The sequence below is a fragment of the Acinonyx jubatus genome, chromosome B1 (assembly GCF_027475565.1).
Source record: "Acinonyx jubatus isolate Ajub_Pintada_27869175 chromosome B1, VMU_Ajub_asm_v1.0, whole genome shotgun sequence".
Classification (NCBI taxonomy): domain Eukaryota; kingdom Metazoa; phylum Chordata; class Mammalia; order Carnivora; family Felidae; genus Acinonyx; species Acinonyx jubatus.
The window spans coordinates 32,835,626-32,857,255 of NC_069382.1; the positions used below are offsets into that span (position 1 = coordinate 32,835,626).

The window sequence follows — 21,630 nt, forward strand, 5'->3', positions numbered from 1 at the left end:
TTTGAGGAACTAGTAATCAATACAACAGTAAGAAGAGGGGGGTGTCTAGGAAAGTCATCTAATTAGACACGTCAGATTCATAGCTCTTTGTTTAGAATCATCTTCTTTCCCGTGAATATGGAGAATAGAAATCTTAAATTCATAAAAGATTCTCAAGAGTATGTCTCTCTAGAAAATTTTTGTTTCATCTCCTCAAAGTAGAACATGAATCAAGAAATGTTAACATACTCCCAGTCCCTCTCCCATCCAGAAACAGAAAGAAAGAAAGAGAGAAAGAAAGAAAGAAAGAAAGAAAAGAAAGAGTGAAAGAAAGAAAGAGAGAAAGAAAGAAAGAAAGAAATGTTAACATCCTTGGGTATCAAGAGCAAATAATAAGGGGAAAGTAAGTACATTTCTCTTCCGTCCAGACTGTCCAGTCTTCTAAGTTGATTATTACCCACCACCTGCTTAGTTGCTGCTTCAGACCTTTGGGTTGGAACCCTGAAAAAGACAAGTTCTTAAATGATCAGCTTATTCCAAAAAATTAGATATTATATAACTCTTGAACTCTTAAGAAATTAAAATAAATTCTGTGTAGTCACACATCCTATTTTATAGATTATTTGATATATCACAGTGAAGGGGTGGAAACATGGGAAGGTAGGGAAAGAAAGTGAGAAAAACCTCACACTGGGATCCAAATATCCATCTGACTAATTAGTATAATATGAAGAAGGTGAGGGATCAACAGAAAACTTATGAGACATCGGATGATTATTCTATGAGAAATGTCTTCTATCTCACTTCCCTGGGATATATTTCTGAGAAAATGACGAATATTAGGATCATCATCCCTTTCCAGATAAAACCCTTCCATCTTCCTCTTGGGTTTGACCAAACTTAGAAGGAAGACATCTTAGGGGCGCCTGGGTGGCTCAGTCGGTTGGGCGTCCGACTTCGGCTCAGGTCATGATCTCGCGGTCCATGAGTTCCAGCCCCGCGTCGGGCTCTGTGCTGACAGCTCAGAGCCTGGAGCCTGCTTCATATTCTGTCTCCCTCCCTCTGCCCCTCCCACACTCATGCTTTGTCTCTCTCTCTCTCTCTCTCCCTGTCAAAAATAAATACACTTTAAAAAAAAAATCTTTTAAAAAATTTTTTAAAAAAGAAGGAAGACATCTTAGCTCCTATCCTATAATCATACAAACACTGTTCTTAGCGAACATCTTCCAGGAAGACATGGTTAGAACTTCTCTCCTTCATAGTAGGAGTGTGACAAGATTACAACAGTTTGGCTATTGATCTCTTACCTTAGGTGTTGACGTTGTTTTATCCTTAAAAACAGTAGAGGGAAGCACTTTTGTGGCATACTATATTAGGGACAAAAATAATAGTAGGTCATTAGAAATGCTATGCATTTCCAATCTTCGGTATATTTATTTCCTAATTTAAATCATTCCTTACCTCCCCATCACTCATTTAAATTCTACCTAACTTTCAGGGTCGAGTTCAAATTCTAACCACATAGTCAATGGATCTTTTTCTTACTTTAAATTAATCTGACCCCATTCATTTCCCTTTTGACCACATTCTTCTCGTTTGTATGACTTGCTTTGGTGCAAAAAAATACGCGAGGAATTAAGTGCTCTATATGTATATGACTAGTTTACACACTAAGCATGTAAACTTTTTGAAAAAAAAATTTAGTTCTTTCTCATTTACCCACAACAGAGTACCAAGTATGAAGAAACAATGTGCTCAGTAATTACTCAAGTGAATGAATCCTACTTTTTACTTTGTAGTGCCTGACTTTTATTGCAGGTTTGCCTACATATGGTCTGTTTTTTATTTTTTATTTTTTATTATTTTTTATTATTTTTTATTATTTTTTTAACATTTATTTATTTTTGAGACAGAGAGAGACAGAGCATGAACGGGGGAGGGTCAGAGAGAGAGAGGGAGACACAGAATCTGAAACAGGCTCCAGGCTCTGAGCTGTCAGCCCAGAGCCTGATGCAGGGCTTGAACCCACAGACCGTGAGATCATGACCTGAGCCGAAGTCGGACGCTCAACCGACTGAGCCACCCAGGCGCCCCTGGTCTGTTTTTTAATATCCTATCTTCCACAGACAATTGTGGCTAACTAATATAGGGCTTATTCTGTCTATATCATATTAAAAAGTAAAATATAATTTATAATAAAATTTTATATTCTCCAAAGTAAGCATCTGGAAACTATCCTTTGAAGGACACTGTTTACCTCCTATAGCAGAACTAGTCATCATTTCTTGATGATTATGTAACAGTAAAATTATTTTTAATGTATGGGGGGTGGGAGGGAGGGGAGGGGAGGGGATGGGCATTGAAGAGGGCATCTTTTGGGATGAGCACTGGGTGTTGCATGGAAACTAATTTGACAATAAATTTCATATAATAAAAAAAATTTTTAAAAATAAAATAAAAGAATTATTTTTAACAACAAAAAATTAATACCCATACTAATTTATAGATAGTAAGTAGGCCTTGCTTTCTCAGATATACCTGTGTGCTACAATACCTCAGGTTGACCTAGGGAGCACATATCCTGAGAAAGAATCTATAGATTTACAGACGCCATTCACATCCAGCCCAGATGACATTTAAGGAGTCACTAGTGACTACCTGATACTTACAAGGAAAGAGGAAGTGGACACGGTTGTAGGTATTGGGGGCGGTGGAAAATCTGGCTTCGTAATTAGCTAGTGAAAAGGTAAAAGAAATAAAATAAAATAAAAAATAATGCAAAGATGGGGCCTTGAAAAGAGATGTGCTAAATGGAAAGGCTTCAATCATTTCTAGACATGGTGAACTCATGATCCTGCCCATGAAAATCGTCTAAACCTGTAAGTTCAAGTGCTTTCATTTAGGTATGCACGTGCGATTCAGAAATAAGCTCAGCGCCAGTAGACAGACGACGAAGACAGCACTCTATACAGCAGATTTCTACTCTTCTCGTATTATTAAGTTACCAACTTTTCCTACTGCCATAATTCAGGTTCAGAGGTTAAACGTAGGAATGTAGTGGAAAAGCCCACCTTCTCACATTTTGCATTTTCAAAAAGTTTTGTAGGAAAATCTAGCTTTCATATAAATATTCGCATAGATTTTCACATTCTTCTGAGGAAACAATGGGCTATCGTGGGTTATGTCTCTTGCTAGTGTTTCCCTGCGATTAGATTGGAAGCGATATTTAAGAGAGGTTGCTAACTCACAAAAGAAGCTGGAGGCTCAGTGCCCTCTACTGGTAGATCAGGTGTATGGAGCTTCATCTGAGTCATCTAAAAAAAATAATAATAATAATATCTTAAAATGAAATGATCGGTTTCCTAAGTTCAACTTCCAAATAAGCAGTCCTCTCAAGACACGGGAGATCAGAAACTGAGATGACACAGGAGACCAGACAGGAAATCACAGTGGCCCCGCTGCTGCATTCTGCTGTAACCAGAGCTGTTAGAGACAGGTAAGTTTCCATGAAACATCACCGCCAATGGCATTGCCATTAACCAACCTCTACCCGAATTTCTAAACTTGCAAGACACAGCCAGGGCTTTAAGGGTTATACATATTATATATGCTGTCATGAAACTATACATATCGTTGTCTTTATTGGGACATTTGCAAAAGGGAAAGGGTCCACCTACAGTCAGTGTGTGTGGGTGGGGGGGAGAGAGAGAGAGAGAGAGAGAGAATGGGATCTGGAGTCTGCCTTCCTTGTTCTCTTTACTTCTTTGCATTTGTGAACTTCAGCAAGGAGCCTCTGCATTTTGGGAAGACTCTTTGGGATTTAAAACAAAGGCAAAGGAGAAATTTCTGAATGTGTAGTTACGGAGCCCCAAATTCTTACTATATACTAACTGGTGGACTGGATTTGTAAAACGCCGCTGAGTAGGAACGATGGAAGAGACAATGAGAGAATCGTGAACCGGGGCCCAAGGCAAACACAGTACCAACTACGGTTCACCTCTTGGGGTCGTACAGCCTTCACCATCTGTGGGTTCTTCTTCTGTTTGCGAGGCCTGGTGCCAGTGGTAGATGCTGGCCTGTATATGAAAGCATATCATATACATTGACTTAGCAGTTCCTTCACCATGATGAGGACATTCAAGAGAAGTTTGCCAATTTCCTTTTTCTGTTGCATCATCTTTGGTCATTGACTGGCCTTTCTTCTGTTCTCTAGGACATTCTTAAGGTTTCCTTGTCCTGGAATTCATAATCACCACCACGAATTTTCTTTGTGAGTCTCTACAGAGCCCTGAATTCCTAATAACGATGGCACTGAATCAACGGTTGTAAAAATTATGTTATTTCATTAATGATTTATTCACTCAATATTTAGGAAAACCCATTACATGTGAGTAAGTCAGTGTTTTAAAAGTGCTAGAAAGACGCTACAGTGTCAAGACCGTGTTTGAAAGACGAGGCAATCTAGGTGGAAATCCAGATTCCACCGATTTACTTTGTAAAACTTTGAACATATTTTTAGCCTCTCTGAACGTTTGCTTCCACTTTAGGACAAGTGTACAGTGCCTGGCTTTGCAAGAGTGTTGTAAGAATTAATATACAATACCTTTTCATCTATAAAATGGCATTAACAGTTAGCACTTCACAACCTTCTTGTGAAGATTAGAGATAATGAATGCAAAAAGACTTAGCACAGCACGTGTCATAAGCTAGCGACCGATAATTGTTACATATTTTATTCCTACAATGGGTGTAAAATCCTTAATGATGAGAGTTAGACTAACTCTATTAATTATATTATTAATTATATTTATTAATTATAAATAAATAGAATAGATAAAATAAATAGAATAACTATTAATTATATTATTAATTGTATTTATTAATTATAAATACAGTGATCAACACAAAAAGACATGTCTTACTGTGCAGGATTTCCCAGTAAAACTGACCCCCAGCATCTGGTCCAAGAAAAAATGCATCTGGACTCGTTTCAGAGTATTTGAAGGGAACCCTAATTAACTTTGAGAATTTGGGTCAGCTCCTTAAATTTAAAATAAATTAGAGGCCAAAAAGTCCCCAAAGCAAGATAGAAGCTACCTCTGGACTTTCTTCTGCTTTCGTCTGGGGCTTTGGTGCCAGGTTACTATAGCAACCACCACAAATATGACAGCCACAGGGAACAGCACCCCGACCACAATGGAGAAGTCTGCAACAAAGAGAAGCAGAGCTGGTGAGGGCATGAGAAATTCACAAATATGCACCACTCTAGTCCTTATTTCTTTTCTCATCACAAATTCCACCTCCCGTTCACCCCCCCCATCCAAAACACGCATTCCCTGGAAAATCTCTAATAGTCAATAAAATAAAAATGCATTTTGATCTTGAGTGTTGTAATGTTATGCAGATAGAGAAAGTAAAGGGGAAATCCATATTGTACTAAACATTGCATGTGAGGGAAGTCAGGCATCATGCTGCTGAGAATTCTTAGAAGGCACGACGTCTATAACCTCTGGAAAGTGTAGGGCTGGGAGAGGAGAGGAAATACGAAGTCAGGAGATGGAAGAAAAGGAGTGGCACACTTTTCACACTCAGCCTTGGAATCAGAGAAAAAGAAACGGAAGGCTTGAGATCATATTCCTGTCGGTAGCAAATAAGGAGTGAAGACATGAAGACCAGAATTGAGAGTGACACAAGCGAGTGTCTTACTGATGTTGGCTCCAGAGCAGAATGATTACAGACAGAAAAGAGATTATGTGACCCAGTGAACTGCGGCATGATTTGAACACATTTCCTGGATCTAGATGGTGTTTCCTCTGTTTTAATTCCTGATCTAAGTAATGAAGGCAACTTCAATCTTTTGCTACCGCAGACATTAATTTCATAATTCATATTCATATTTGTCATAATTCAAATTCATAATTGTCAGAAGCTTCAGAGACCAGGAGGTACAAGTGTGAGGGGGCAGTGCAAACAACTACTGCTTTCTTATTAGAGCTAGCAGAGCAATAATAAAATTAAATTTTGCAGAAATGCGAGAAAAACTCCCAAGTGTGAACACACATACATGCAGACAGAGGCAAGTATGTCAGAAGCAGAATTTTAAAATAATGACAAACATCTAATATTTTCCACCTTGCATAACAATTCCGATCCAAAAGGCCAAAGGAAATAAAATTCTGAAGGGTTTGTGTTGAATATGGTATAGATATATTCAGAATCAAAAAAAAAAAAAAAGGACTGGCACTAACATTAAAATTGTAACTATTTTTGGAAGACTAATATGGCACCAGAAGAAATAAAGAGGAAATTGACTGCTTCACAAACACCCCTAATTTGAAAGGACAAGGTCTGCAGAGAAAGCTGGGGTATAAGACAGATGAGAAGTATCGTAATTGGAAGTAGGTATGCATTTGAAGATGGAAATAATTGAAGAGAAAATACACTCTTCTGTTTCTGTTAATGGCGGTCTGGGAAATTCAGACTAACTCTCCCACTAAGAGCAACTAAGACATTTTTCAAAAAAAAAAAACCACAAAAGTTGTTAAAGTTATGCAATATTTGAAAAAAAAATTGGGGAACGGGCATCTCACTGGCTCAGTTGGTTAAGTGTCCAACTCTGGTTCAGGTCATGATCTTGCAGTTCGTGAGTTCGAGCCCCGCGTCGGGCTCTGGGCTGACAGCTCAGAGCCTGGAGCCTGCTTCAGATTCTGTGTCTCCCTTTCTCTCTGCCCCTCCCTGTCTCATGCTTTTCCTCTTTCTCAAAAATAAACAAACATTAAGAAAATTAAATTTAAAAAATAGGGGAAAATGACCTTGGAAAGATTAGTGAGAGGGCAGGAACCCAGAAAGACAGAAAGGAAAATGATCCTGGTCTTGGAAGTTCAGAAATGCAGGAAGGAATGAAAAGTAAATAAACCAAGCATGAACCCGAATTTAAACTATGGCCTTTGAGTGACAATTGTGTGTCATCGGTTGTGACAATGTACCACTCTGGTGGAGGATGTTGATTGTGAGGAAGGCTTTGCGTCAGGGAAGGATGGCGAGGCAGAAGGTATATGGGGATTTTCTACTTTCTGCTCAATTTTGCTGTGAACCCAAAACTTTTCTAAAAAGTAATGTCGATTTTTTACAACACCAAATAAAATGAATATTTTCATAATGGCCACTAAAATAATATAAAATAAATACATAATCTCTGAATTAATAAAAAGAAAAATGGAATGATTAAAATCCTCAGTAAGTCCATAAGAAAGCAAGGAAGAAGAGAAAAAGGAACGTAGAACAGGAGAACAAATAAATAGCATATAATATGATTGTAGATTACACCCAAGTATATCAGTAGTTACCTTTAATTTAAATGGACTAAGTACCCTGGTTTAAAAATATATATCGTAAGACTAAAATTTTAAGAATGTGTATATTTCCACACTTTTCAAAAACAAGAGACAGATATAAAACACGATGCTTAAGAAAGAATGAAAGTACAAGTACGGAAAAATGTTATGCCAATGCAAAGGAGACCAACAGAAATTTGGTACAGCTATATTAGTCTTACTATAGACTTTAAAAAGCCTGAAGGGGTTCCTGGGTGGCTCAGTCAGCTAAGCGGCCGACTTCAGTTCAGGTCATGATCTCGTGGCTTGTGAGTTCAAGCCCCTCCTCAGGCTCTGTGCTGACAGCTCAGAGCCTGGAGCCTGTTTTGGATTCTGTCGCCTTCTCTCTCTGCCCTTCCCCCTCTCGCGCACTGTCTTCATCTCTCTCAAAAAGAAGCAAACACTAAAAAAACACTTGTAAAAGAAGAAGACCGGAGATACACAGAAGCATTGCATGCGGATTAAAGTGCCAATTCACTGAGAAGACATAACAATTCTAAACTTTTATGTAATAGTAGCGTGGTCACAAAATATATAAGCACTGGTAGAACAATAAGTCATAACCAAGTTCACAGTTATAGTGAGGGATTCTAAGACTCCTGGCTCAGTAACTGATAGCACAAACAAACAAGAAATCAGTAGGGATTGATACACGCACACACGGTGAACAAAGGTGGCCTCACAAACATAGAAAATGCTGCACAGAACAACCGTAGAATACATATTTTTGTGTGCACAGACAGAAGACTCACAAGTATGGGCACATGCCGAGCCATGCAGCAAGCAAGTCTCCACATATATCAACAGATTCTTACCCTAGTAGTTTCTCTGAAACACATGTCTAAGCATTTCAAGGGCCAAAGAAGAGAGAAAATGGAAAACACAATATAATTTGAATCAAACGATAATGAAAATATCCTTTAGCAAATGGGCGACAACTAAGAGAGGTCTTAGAGAAAAATGTATGGATTTATAAACCTCAAAAAATGTATTGAAAAAGGGGGCTGAAAGTTAATGAACCAAATATCCCTTTCGAGAATTTATTTAAGACAAAATAAACTTAAGGAAAGGGACTGGAATAGGATAAATTACAGTATAAATTGAAATAGCAAACAAAATGTAAAAAAAGGAAAACAAATAATAAAAAAATAATAACAATTGAAAATTTGTATTTGGATGATATTTAAAAAGAGAAAAAACGATTCTACAGATTACATTGATAGAAAGAAAAGTGAGGGGGAGCCTGGGTGGCTCAGTCGGTTAAACATCCAACTTGCTTTTGGCTCAGGTCATGATCTCATGGTTCGTGGGTCCAACTCCACGTTGGGCTCTTTGCTGACAGTGTGGAGCCTTCTTGAGATTCTTTCTCTCCCCCTCTCTCTGCCCTTCCCCTGCTCACACTTGCCCATGCCCTCTCTGTCTCAAAATGAATAAATAAACTTAAAAAAAGTAAATGTGATGGCCAAATTAAATTTAGATAAAGCAGAAAAAATGTGTAGGAAACCATAATATAACAAAATTTATATATGAAAAAATTAAAAGCCTGAAGGGTTTTATAACTACTAAAGAAATCGGCTCTTCTATTCTTATACAAGGTATTCCAGAGAATATAAAAAATGAATACTTTCTAATTCATTTTCTATGCATAACATACCATAACAACACCCACACTGAGCAAGTACAGTATAAAGAAATTACAGGTCAGTATCACTCACGGACATAAAATAGCAAACATCATCCATCAATACTGTTTCTATGTTGAGTTTAGCCAAAGATTGCAAAGTTAAATACATGTTCACATAGCAATCAATTTACTTTGAAATACTAGCTGTATAAAGGGGTAAGAAATCTCACCCAGTAAAGAAAGAAAATGTCTTTGATTTAATTCTCAGCAAAGTAGGAATAGAAGTGAATTTTCCTAATCTGAAGAAGATCTAAATATGTACAGAATACCTTCAGATACCGGGGCAAAATATTGCAAGTCTTTGAGATCGGAAGAAAAACAAAGAAACTTTTTATCACTATTTCTATTCTGCATTGTGCAGGAGGCTCTATTCAGTGAAGGAAAACAAATACAAGAAATTAAAATTGTAAAGATTAGAGAGATACGAACAAAGCTGTCATTTTCTGAAATAATAGGATTATGTAGGAAATCTGCTAAAATTTACAGATAAATTACTAGAATTATTAAGAGAGATAGTATAGGTGCTTGGCACAAAAATGAATATACAAAAATTAGTTGAATTTCTATATTCTAGTAATAGCTGAAAAATATTTTTCAAAAGAGCCCATTTAAAATATACAGTAAATGTTAAAAACTGAGAACAAACTGAGAGTTGATGGGGGGTGGGAGGGAGGGGAGGGTGGGTGATGGGTATTGAGGAGGGCACCTTTTGGGATGAGCACTAGGTGTTGTATGGGAACCAATTTGTCAATAAATTTCATATATTGAAAAAAATATATACAGTAAAACTTAAATTCCTAGAAACAAACCTAATAAAATATATGCAAAATTGTTGTGGTGAAGCTATCAAGTATTAGCTGGCAAAATTAAGAAAAACTAAATAAACGGATAGACATTTTGTCAATAGATTCGGAATTCAACAGCTTATATGTGCTCATTGTTCCCATAGAGACCACAGATGTGGTCTATGTTAAATGAAAATCCCAACAGAAATTGTGTGTGTAACTTGAGAATATATGTGAAAGTACAAAAAAACTACTAACCAAATCATTCATAAAGAACAGAGTTAAAGGACCACCTAGATCAAAATTATTTCAAAGACCTGATGGTAAAAGAGTGCCAGAGTACACAGATAAATAGGACCACCAGAAAAGAACAGATATCCCAGAAAGACACATATATGAACACTTGCTTTATTAGATAAGTGTCACTGTGGAGCCTTAGGGAAAGATGATCATATGAATGATGATGTGACCATTGGGCATCCATCTGGGATAAAAATGAAATTAAACATTTGCATCATACACAAAACAATTTCAGATAGAGACTTAAATTTGAAAAGAGAATAAAATAATGCTTTTTAGAAGACAATACACAAATATATATTCACAATTTCAGAGTAGGGAAAATTTCCTTTAAAAAGGACACACACACACACACACACACACACACACAACTAACAATAAGGAAATGATGAAAAAATTGACTGTACTGCATTAAAAACTTCTGATAATCACATAACACCACAAAAAGCATAAGAAAACTCAGAAGGAGGGAAGTTACTTTTAACATATATAACTTAAAATAGTTTATATGAAAAATATAATATTAAAACATATACAAGTGAATAAAAAGGTGGGGAGAGACAACTCACTAGAAATACAAAAAGGCTTAAACAAATACTTCACAGAAAATATAATCCAAATGGCCAAAAGATAAGGAAATGTTCTTTTATTATTCAGAGTGGTAGTAGTTACAGAAAGCAAAATTAAAAACCCAACATGCTGTCACAAAAACTTAGCCAAAAGGGCTAAAATTTGCTATCTGCCAATGGCAAATGGCTTAAAGGTCGTAGAACAATAGGAACTTATACTCACTGCTGCTGGGAGTGTTAATTTGTACAACCACCCCGGAAACAATTTGGTATGATATAGTTAAGATAAATAGATTTGAATGTGGGGTGCCTGGGTGGCGCAGCCAGTTAAGCCTCCGACCTTGGATTTCGGCTCCAGTCATCATCTCAAGGTTCATGAATTCGAGCTCCACATGGGCTCTGTGCTGATAACGCAGAGCCTGCTTGTGATTCTCTGTCTCTCTCTCTCTGCCCCTCCCCGACTTATCCTCGCTCAAAAATAAATAAACATTTAAAAAACTGGACTTGAATGATAACATTTATGGAAATTTTTTTCAACGTAGCCTTGAAGTATCCATAAAAGCAGTAAGAAAGGAAATTGTCATATATATATATATATGTATATATATATGTGTATATATATATATGTGTATATATATATACACATATATAATTCCAGATACATATAAGAACATGTATGATTTTGAAAACATGGTATAAAGGTAAGGGTTAACCTTCAGAAGGAGGGAGGACATTAGGACAGGTATGGGGCCAAGGGAGGAGATGTCTGGACTGTTGGCAATGCTCTGTTCCTTTGCCCAGATTGCATTGTATGAATACTCATTTTATAATTTATATTACATATATATATATATGTTATAGTATAAATGTATATAAATAACATATGGAATGTATCTATTTATATGTTTTCTGTATAAATTTTACTGAAAAATGGCTTTAATTAAGTAAGCTTGAAAGCCCATGGTTATATATGGCCATACTATAGAGCAGGGATCTTAACCTTTTATGTGCCACAGATCATTTTGGAAATCTGATAAAACCTGTAAGCCCTTTCCCTGAATGTTTTTAAATTCATTAATAAAATGTATAGCACTAAAAAGGAAGCCAATGATGTTGGAATACACTTGTCAAAATATTATAAAACAATCTGTGATATAGTTAAATATTTGCTTCTTTTTAAGCCCTAAATTATAAGATCTAATGGTAGATTAATAACTACCATAATTTCAAACTAGAGATACATATATGTGATACTTAAAGATTCATGTAGCCATCAGCCCTCAACACTTACAAAAAGATCGAGATCATACCATGCATATTTTCAGATCACAACGCTATGAAACTTGAAATCAACCACAAGAAAAAGTTTGGAAAGCCCTCAAATACATGAAGGTTGAAGAATATTCTCCTAAAGAATGAATGGGTTAACCAGGAGACTAAAGAAGAAATAAAAAATACATGGAAGCAAATGAAAATGAAAATATGACAGTCCAAACCCTTTGGGATGCAGCAAAGACAATCCTAAGAAGAAAATACGTTGCAATTCAGGTTTATCTCAAGAAGCAAGAAAGGTCCCAAATATACAGTCTAACTTTACATCCAAAGGAGATAGAAAAGCAAACAAACCTAAAGCCAGCAGAAGAAGGGGAATAATAAAGATTAGAGCAGAAATAAATGATATAGAAACAAACAAACAGACAAAATACAGAACAGATCAATGAAACTAAGAGCTGGTTCTTTGAAAGAAGAAACAAAATTGATAAACCCCCTAGCCAGACTTATCAAAAAAGAGAGAGAGAAAGAGAGAGAGAGAGAGAGAGAGAGAGAAAACCCAAACAGATAAAATAAAAAATGAAAGAGGAGAGATCACAACCAACACCACAGAAATACAAACAATTTTAAGAGAATACTATGAAAAATTATACGCCAACAAACTGGGCAATCTGGAACAAATGGACCAATTCTTAGAGACTCATGCACTACCAAAACTGAAACAGGAAGAAATAGAAAATTTGAAAAGACACATAACCAGCAAAGAAATTGAATAAGTTATCAAAAATCTCTCAATAAACAAAGGTCCTGGGCCAGATGGCTTCCCACGGGAATTCTACCAGACATTTAAAGCAGAGTTAATACCTATTCTTTTCAAACTGACCCCCAAAAATAGAAATGGAAAGAAAGCTTCCCACCTTATTCTATGAAGCCAGCATTACCTTGATTTTAAAACTAAACAAAGACCCCCCTGAAAAGGAAAATTACAGGCCAATATTCCTGGCAAAACTGGATGCAAAAATTCTCCACAAGATACTAGCAAATTGAATTCAACAGTGCATTGAAAGAATGATTCACCACAATCAAGTGGAATTTATTCCTGGGCTGCAGGTCTGGTTCAGTATTCACAAATCAACCAATGTGACATACCACATTGTAAAAAAAAAGGATAAAAAGTATATAAGCCTCTCAATGGATGCAGAAAAAGCATTTGACAAAATACAGCCTCCTTTCTTGATAAAAAACCTCAAGAAAGTAGGGATAGAAGGAACATAATTCAAAATCATAAAGGCCATATACAAAAGACTCACAGATAATATGATCCTCAATGGGGAAAAACGAAGAGCTTCTCCTCTAAGGTCAGGAACACAACAGTGATGTTCACTGTCACCACTGTTATTCAGCATAGTGTTGGAAGTCCTAGCCTCATCAATCAGAAAACAAAAAGAAATAAAAGGCATCCAAATCGGCAAGGAGGAAGTCAAATTTTCACTTTTCATAGATGACATGACACTCTATGTGGAAAACCCAAAAGGCAGAATGAGAAATCAAGAAATCGATCCTATTTATAATTGTACCATAACCCATAAAATACCTAGGAATAAACCTAACCAAAGAGGTAAAAGATGTGTACACTGAAAACTTGAGAAAGCTTCTGAAAGAAATTGAAGAAGACGCACACAAAAAAGGAAAAACATTCCATGCTTATGGGTTAGAAGACCAAATATTACTAAAATGTTTATACTACCCAAAACAATCTACACATGCAGTGCAATCCCTATCCAAATAACACCGGCATTTTTCATAGAGTTAGAACAAACAATTCTAAAATTTGTATGGAACCAGAAAAGACTCCAAATAGCTAAAGTAACATTGAAAAAGAAAATCAAAGCTAGAGGCATGAAAATTCTGGACTTCAAGCTATATTACAAAGCTGTAATCTTAAGATAGTATGGTACTGGCACAAAAACGGACAGAAATCAGTGGAACATAATAGAGAACCCAGAAACGGACCCATAAATGCATGGCCAATTCATCTTCAACAAAACAGGAAAGAATACCCAATGGAAAAAAGACAGTCTCTTCAGCAAATGGTATTAGGAAAACTGGGCAGTGACATGCAGAAGAATGAACCTGGACCAACTTTCTCATACCATACACAAAAATAAATTCAAAATGGATGGAAAACCTAAATGTGAGACAGGAAGCCATCAAAATACTACAGGAGAATGTAGGCAGCAACCCCTTTGACCACAGCAACTTCTTACTAGACAAGTCTCCGCAGGCAAGGGAAACAAAACCAAAAATGAACTATTGGGACCTCCTCAAGATAAAAAGCTTCTGCACAGCTAAGGAAACAATCAACAAAACCGAAAGGCAACCGACAGAACGGGAGAAGCTATTTGCAAATGACATATTGGGTAAAGGATTAGTATCCAAGATCTATAAAAAAACTTATCCAACTCAACACCCAAAAAACAAATAACCCAGTGAAGAAATGGGCAGAAGACATGAACAGACACATCTCCAAAGAAGACATCCAGATGGCTAACAGACACATGCTCAACATCACTCATCATCAGGGAAATCCCGATGTTTATAGCTGCACTGTCAGCTATAGACAAATTATGGATAGAGCCCAAATGTCCATCACCTGATGAATGTATAAAGAAAATGTGATATATATATATATGTGTGTGTGTGTGTGTATGTATATATATATATATATATATGCATATATATACACAACAGAATATTGCTTGGTGATCAAAAAATAATGAAATAACACGGATGGAACTAGAGTGTATTATGCTAAGCGAAATAAATCAGTCAGAGAAAGACAAATATCATATGATTTCACTCATATGTGAAATTTAAGGAACACAACAGATGAACATAAGGGAAGGAAAGGGAAAAATAAGATAAAAACAGAGAGGGAGGCAAACCATAAGAGACTCTTAACAATAGAGCACAAGTTGAGGGTTGCTGGAGGGAGGTGGTGGGGGGATGGGCTAGATGGGTGATGGGCATTAAGGAGGGCACTTGTTGGGATGAGCCCTGGGTGTTATATGTAAGTGATGAATCACTGGGTTCTACTCCTGAAACCAACACTATACTGTATGTTAACTAACTTCAATTTAAATAAATAAATTTTTAAAAAATAAAGATTTATGCAGCAACCACAATGTGAGATAAAAATATATACGATTTGTATGGGTGACAAAGCCATGGGAACTACTAATACCATGGTGGTTTGTTGCCTTACATCCTGAATTCTGAATTCTAGAAAATTCTGAATTCTAGTTAGAATTTAATAAAAATAGAAATGTAATTTTTCTCATTCAGGTTTAGACGCGAAGCCTGGATATCATGAAAACTATCCGCTGAGGTCTGTCCTTTTGGAGACAGGACACTTTCCTGAATTAGAGTACTTTCACCAGTCTGGTGGAGGCTTTCCTTGACGGTTGGGTCAGAGGTAGTACCAGAAATGGAAACAAAAACAAAACAAAAAGAAAACCTAACGGATGAAGTTGAATCTTGACACAGTGGTGTTAACAAGGAGCATAAGTGATTCGGAGAAAAACGTCCCCAATTGTATCATGAACCACTCCAGCTGCCTCCTTGATTCCCTTAAGATATAAATTTGATGTAGTATAGTGTATCTTTGCATCACCAGTCCTTGGATTTAAAGTTTTCAAGAAATACTTTAACAATGTGTGTTGGAGTTTATTCTCCTTTATTGGATGATATGCAATTGAGGGGAAAAAAGCATAAAAATATAAAAAAAGATTAGGTTTAAAATAATATGCAGAGGTAGAATACATATAGAATCTATGCTTTCAGAAATAAAAGCTATAAAGAGTCAAAGTAAATTTAGGGTGGCATCTGCTTGGTCTTCTGAGCAAAATGACAACAGATTATAAAAAAAGAAGACATGAAATGAGAAGATAATAGAATGATATGAAAGTGGTTTAAGGAGGGGTGCCTGGGTGGCTCAGTCTGTTGAGCATCTGACTAAGGCTCAGGTCATGATCTCATGGTTCGTGAGTTTGAGCCCCATGTTGGGCTCTGTGCTGACAGCTCAGTGCCCGGAGCCTGCTTTGGATTCTGTGTCTCCCTCTCTCTCTGTTCCTCCTCTGCTGTGCTCTCTTTCTCTTTCTCTCTCAAAAATAAATAAAGATTTAAAAAAAAAAGTGCTTTAAGGAAACTCAAAAATGTCACTGAATATTTTAAAATGTCACTCTAACTAAAAAAATAAAACATAATAAAATGTCATGATAACTAATAAATAGGAGTCTTAACATTGCCAAAAATTCACCGTATTTTACAAAAAATAATTTTGAAAGACTTTCCCAAAAATAACAGGCAATAGACAATGCCAAAAAAAAAAAAAAAAGATAATAAGGCCACCTAGTCAAGATACTTGATACAAATAATTTATATTTCTGAATTAGAAACCAAAGAAGTGGAACAGAACCCATTTTAAAATCTGTAATAATAGACACATTCCTGGAACTGAAGAAACAAATCCTCACTTTGAAAGACCTCACTGTCAAACAATAGAAATAATAAAAAGAAAACATTACCCAGGCATAACATGATGACTGGTTTTCACTAAGTAGCAATTCTAAAAACATTTAAGAGAAAAGAAACATTATTGTTCAGGGGTTATTTAACGACACCAACAAACAAAATAAGGGTAGCCTCAGGTTTTGAACTTTGAATATCAGTATCTACTTCTCAAGAGTCATGAAGTTAAAACTGTGAGTTAAAAAAATCTAATCCAATCCTACCTGCTATTCATGTTTTCTACTTAGCAACAGAGTTAAATCCTTAAAAATGTTAAGTTTCATGTAAAAAGGAAGAAGAAATTACTAATGGAAGTGATTTAGCCAATCAAGAGAAGAAACAAAGTTCAACATGAGGGAAGTCATAGTTTAAAAGGATTTTTAGGGGATTTAGGTGGACAGAAACAAAGTAAACTATAGCTCAGAAGCATCAGAATTATATATATATATATATATGTATTAAAGCATATATATAATTAAGCATCAGAAGTAAATGCTATTCTTTCTTGAGAAGTCTAGCAAAGAACCAATAATTGTTTTAATTTTTTTTTTTTTAATTTTACATTTATTTAATTTTGAAAGACAGAGTGAGACAGGGCACAAGTGGTGGACAGGCAGAGAGAGGAGACACAGAATCTGAAGCAGGCTCCAGGCTCTGAGCAAGCGTTCAGCACAGAGCCCGATGCGGGGCTTGAACCGATGAACCATGAGATCATGACCTGAGCCACAGTCAGACACTTAACCAACTGAGCCACCCAGGCACCCCAGAACCAACAAATTTTTTTTAAAAATAGCCCAAACGTCAGAAGTAGATGCCATTTTTTTCTTGGGAAGCCAACAGAGAATCTGAACTTGGGACAGATGGTTTGGTCAGGCCCGTCCCCATCAGCACCCCCATCCCTTGTATATGCAGAATAATAGTGGGCTATGCCTCTGGGCAAAGACCCAAGAACTGTTCTCTAGAAGCAATGGGGGATTCAAGAGCCTGAGGAACAGAATGGAGGCTAACTGCAGATGCCCACAGTAGATGAGACAGAAAAAGGAGGATCAAGGAAAGAGCGCGGAGGAAAAGCAGCTCTCTCGGGAAGTAAATGCAATGAAGAGCTCTCTCCTGGGCCAAGTACGCTTCACCATGGCGACTGGAGGTGAGGATTCCCCACCCTGGCTGCTTACCACTCCGAAGTGCTAGAGGGAGGTCTCTCTATCTACCGATAGAGCTCACATCCAGATGTCCCATCCAGAGAGGTATCAGGAGGTACAACAAGCACAAAAACATACAAAGAAAACCCATGCAAGCTAATTCGAGTCAGCCTAATCCCACATTCAACAAGGGTCCCATATTCTGAAGAAAAAAAAAAAACAGCACAGTGAAATAAGAGACAGGGTGAAAGACAAATCAATCAAACTCAAAAGAAATAAAGATGATTCAAGGGACAGCAGTGAACCTACAAAAATAACCGAAGCCAGATTCTTAGAGAGTTTTATGAGGATTCTATATCTATACATTAAGCCAAGCCCGCTATGAAAATAGAATAATCATAAAGCGAGAAAATGGGGGAAATTAAAATAAGATAGCAACTCTAAAATTTGAGGAGATCTTTTCGTATGTCGAGCAGGAGCATAAGGACTAGAAAATATGATTGAAAAGTTGTTAGAAACCTTGAAGATTAATATTTTAGATTCAATATTTATGGAACAATAATTCCAAGAGGAGAGAAAAAAAGGCGACGAAACCTAATGTACTACGAACTACAAGCTTGGAAGAGGAGAGCAAGATGCGTAATGTTACCTACGGAAGACCACTGTGGAGTCATCACAGTCAGGAGGGGCCCATCCTTCTTTGCACTGACACTGGAGCTCATGGTCACACACCTAGACAAGCAGTGATCCTGTCAGTTTCCACACTAGGCTGACCACCAACCCAAGGAGCCTGTTCATCCGTTCAGAAGAAGGACTAACCCCTGCTCTGCACCCTTGCAACTACCTCCATAGTGTATGGATCCATCATGGGAATTTCAATACCAGATGCTTGGAAGAAAATTTTTTTCATCGAACCAAACTATTGAGTGGTTAGGCAGACTTAGTATCACTCAGAGCTGAAACAGTACTTTAGCGTCGTCAGGACTGACCCGAACTTCCAAAAGATTCGGCGAGCTTGGGGAAATGTTTTCAAAACTTACGGCATGCCCTCTGCACTTAGAGGAGCAGTTGGTCGATTTGTAGGCTCTTTCGATATCCACACATTCTGCATTAATGCAAACCTGAAAGCGATGTGAAAAAAACACTGAGTTCACATCAATCCCCGATGGCTTCAGTTCTGCAAATTGCTCAGCCTTTGGAATTTAGTCTTATATTATTAGCCACTACTATTGTTATCAAACTTACCTTTTTAAAAATTTTTTAAAATTATTATTATTTTTTTATTTTGAGAGAGAGAGAGAGAGAGAGAGAGAGAGAGAGAGAGAGCGCACAAGCGGGGGAGGGACAGAGAGAGAGGGAGACCCAGAATCCCAAGCAGGCTCCAAGCTCCGAGCTGTCAGTGCAGAACCCAATGCGGGGATCGAACCCACAAGCCATGAGATCATGACCTGGGCCAAAGTTGAATGCTTAACCGACTCAGCTACCCAGGTGCCCCCAAACTGACCTTTTTATTAGGGAAATCACAACATTCTTTTGCAAATAAGAATACGGGATCTAGACAATATTTATTTTAAATATTTAGAAAGTTCTCTAGAGAATATTTCCTTATTTGACTTCATTCCTCATGGGTCATTCTGTTCATCTACCCCTTCAGTCCACTCCTGAGACAAATATTTAGCACTGAGCTAAGCATTGCACATGATACAAGGCACCCATTCCAAACAAAAACATTATGAAAAGCGTGTTAATATCATGTCATCTGGAATATTAAAACAATTATCATTTATCTAAAAATGAGTAGTATTTTTATTATTCTCTTTATTGTTATCAGAATGGCTTATAATTTATTGAGACCCTACTGATTTGGGGGCAATAAAATTTACCTAGGTTTAATAACCTAGTACTAAGCACATAATAGTTGCTTGTTAAATAATATTGACGGGGTGAATGTAGGCATGCATAAAAGAATGGCGTAGGTATTGCTTTGAAAACTGTCCTCCGTGGAACAGAAGGAGGCCTTGAGTAGCAAACATCAAGGCAAAAAAACAAGACCAAAGAACATTTTGATTAAAAGCTACACTTTCAACTTACCTTCCTGTGTCCACACTTAGTTCCATTAGCTACCATGCCTATTTCTGGACTGCTGTCGTCAGGATCGAACATTTTACAGGTCAGGAAAGTTACTATATGTCCTCTCCAAGGCAAATTATCTGACCCACCTTGGCAGAACAACTTCCCACACAGGGCATCACTGAAGAAAAGCCAAAATTTGCTGTGGTTAAAATACCAGGATCCACATTACAGTTTTCCCCAAATGTAACACAGCTCCCTATCGGTATTTAATTAATGGCATTTCTCCCTAGAGCAGAGATTCCTAGTTCTCCTTTGTATCAAAGTTCTCCTTGTTCTTCGGTAATAGAACTAGTGAATAGTAACAAGAAACACTGCTACTCAAAAACAAAAAAACAAAACACAACAAAATCCTGATTTCCCAGGTTCTCGGGCAGCTAATTTTTGGCCAAGTGCCTAACTAAGTTCCGGCCAACTGCAAGAAAGCAGAATCTTGCGTGCAAATTCTTGCAGGTGGCCTTACGTGAAAGAATATGTCTTATTCCTCATTTTTCCTCATTTTGGCTTATTGGAATGCAGTGGCTGGAGCTGGAGAAGCCATAACAGACCAAAAGAAACACTTGGGAATGAAGGTCATTTTCAAGATAAAGGAGAATGGACTTGTAACATCATGAAGGGCACACAGGGAGTCCGTTTCTATTTTGTTTCAGCTAAGGTACTTTTGTTTTTTTACTTAATTTATTTGGAGAGAGACAGAGACAGTGTAAATGGGGGAGGGGCAGAGAGAGAGGGAGAGAGAGAGAGAGAGAGAGAGAGAGAGAGAGAGAATCCCAAACAGGCTCCGTGCTGGCAGTACCGAGCCTGATGCGGGGCTCGAACCCACGAATCGAGAGATCATGACCTGAGCGGAAACCAAGAATCAGATGCTTAACCAACTGAGCCAACCAGGTGCCCTAAGGTTACTTCTTATTTTCATGAATTGCACTGAGGAATTCTCCCCACTGTAACTGTGTCTATCTACGGCTGAGTCTTGGGTGGCACACAAGGCATCATGTGTGGTTACTGGAAGAACTATCTCCCTGCAAATAAAGATGAAACAGCTCAGCACTCAGTAAAGCCATCCACTTACTGCCAAGGTGAGTAAAGTCGATGCCAATAAAATTGGAGTCAATTGCTTCATGCAGAATTCAGAGGAGGGCTTGGAAAAACTATTCTGAGAGTGACAGAATCAGATTCTTCTGAGGCTTCTGGTAGCTGTGAGGAAATGTGACTGCGGAGTGGAGAAAGGCATACATTCTCTCCAAAACAGAGAAGGTGTTTTTCTGGAGTCACTTTATACAGAAGGCTCTAGAGCACAGAGAATTCCAGGCGTAGTCTCCACTACAGCCAATGACTACTCAGAAGTGACTAGGAGGTCAGGCCGTGGAAAGAATGATACGTTTGTGCCGCTAGTTGCGGAAATGACCCAGTGCTCATACAAACGGTTATACAGGACAATAGCGTGTGCACATGCTCATAGGGAAACGGAGCTACTCTGCTCTCTTTCGCACTCGCTATCTCACAAACCACACGTTGGTCCCCCCAAAACACATACACATTTCTTTTTACATAATTGCCTTCCCTTTTAAATCTGTCCCGATTTCTAATAAAGGAGAGACCACCCAGACCCCCAAGAGATGATACTATGTCCAAAATACAGTTTGGTACTATTTATCATCTAGAACAATTATTGTTTAATAGAAAAGCGTTGAGAAATGTTAACCTTCTTCAGTCTCTTGCTATGCAGTACTTAGTGTGTGTAAAATCTGGAGCAGGTACTAAGTTTAATCTGTGATAATTTGAATTTTAAAAGTCATCTTAAAACTGCGGAATTAAAAAAAGATCTTATAC

The 21,630-nt window shown here is 37.4% G+C and overlaps 1 protein-coding gene across 4 annotated transcripts in view; it reads right to left on the reverse strand.

Moving 5' to 3' along the window:
• Nucleotides 1-270: 270 nt before the first annotated feature.
• Nucleotides 271-21,630, reverse strand: part of ADAM28 (ADAM metallopeptidase domain 28) — a 71,595-nt gene continuing 50,235 nt past the window's right edge. Inside the window, exons 16-25 of one of the 4 annotated variants that reach the window (XM_053216415.1) lie at nt 19,762-19,921; nt 18,711-18,791; nt 18,324-18,402; nt 5,077-5,185; nt 3,977-4,055; nt 3,740-3,790; nt 3,228-3,293; nt 2,649-2,714; nt 1,287-1,346; nt 271-480 (exon numbers count right to left, since the gene is read on the reverse strand). In XM_053216415.1, coding sequence (XP_053072390.1) covers nt 460-480; nt 1,287-1,346; nt 2,649-2,714; nt 3,228-3,293; nt 3,740-3,790; nt 3,977-4,055; nt 5,077-5,185; nt 18,324-18,402; nt 18,711-18,791; nt 19,762-19,921 — 772 coding nt within the window. In that variant the 3' untranslated portion in view covers nt 271-459. Of the gene's footprint in view, nt 481-1,286; nt 1,347-2,648; nt 2,715-3,227; nt 3,294-3,739; nt 3,791-3,976; nt 4,056-5,076; nt 5,186-18,319; nt 18,403-18,710; nt 18,792-19,761; nt 19,922-21,630 lie in introns of those variants that run through there. The other 3 variants (XM_027077376.2, XR_008295942.1, XR_008295943.1) reach the window with 3 other exon arrangements.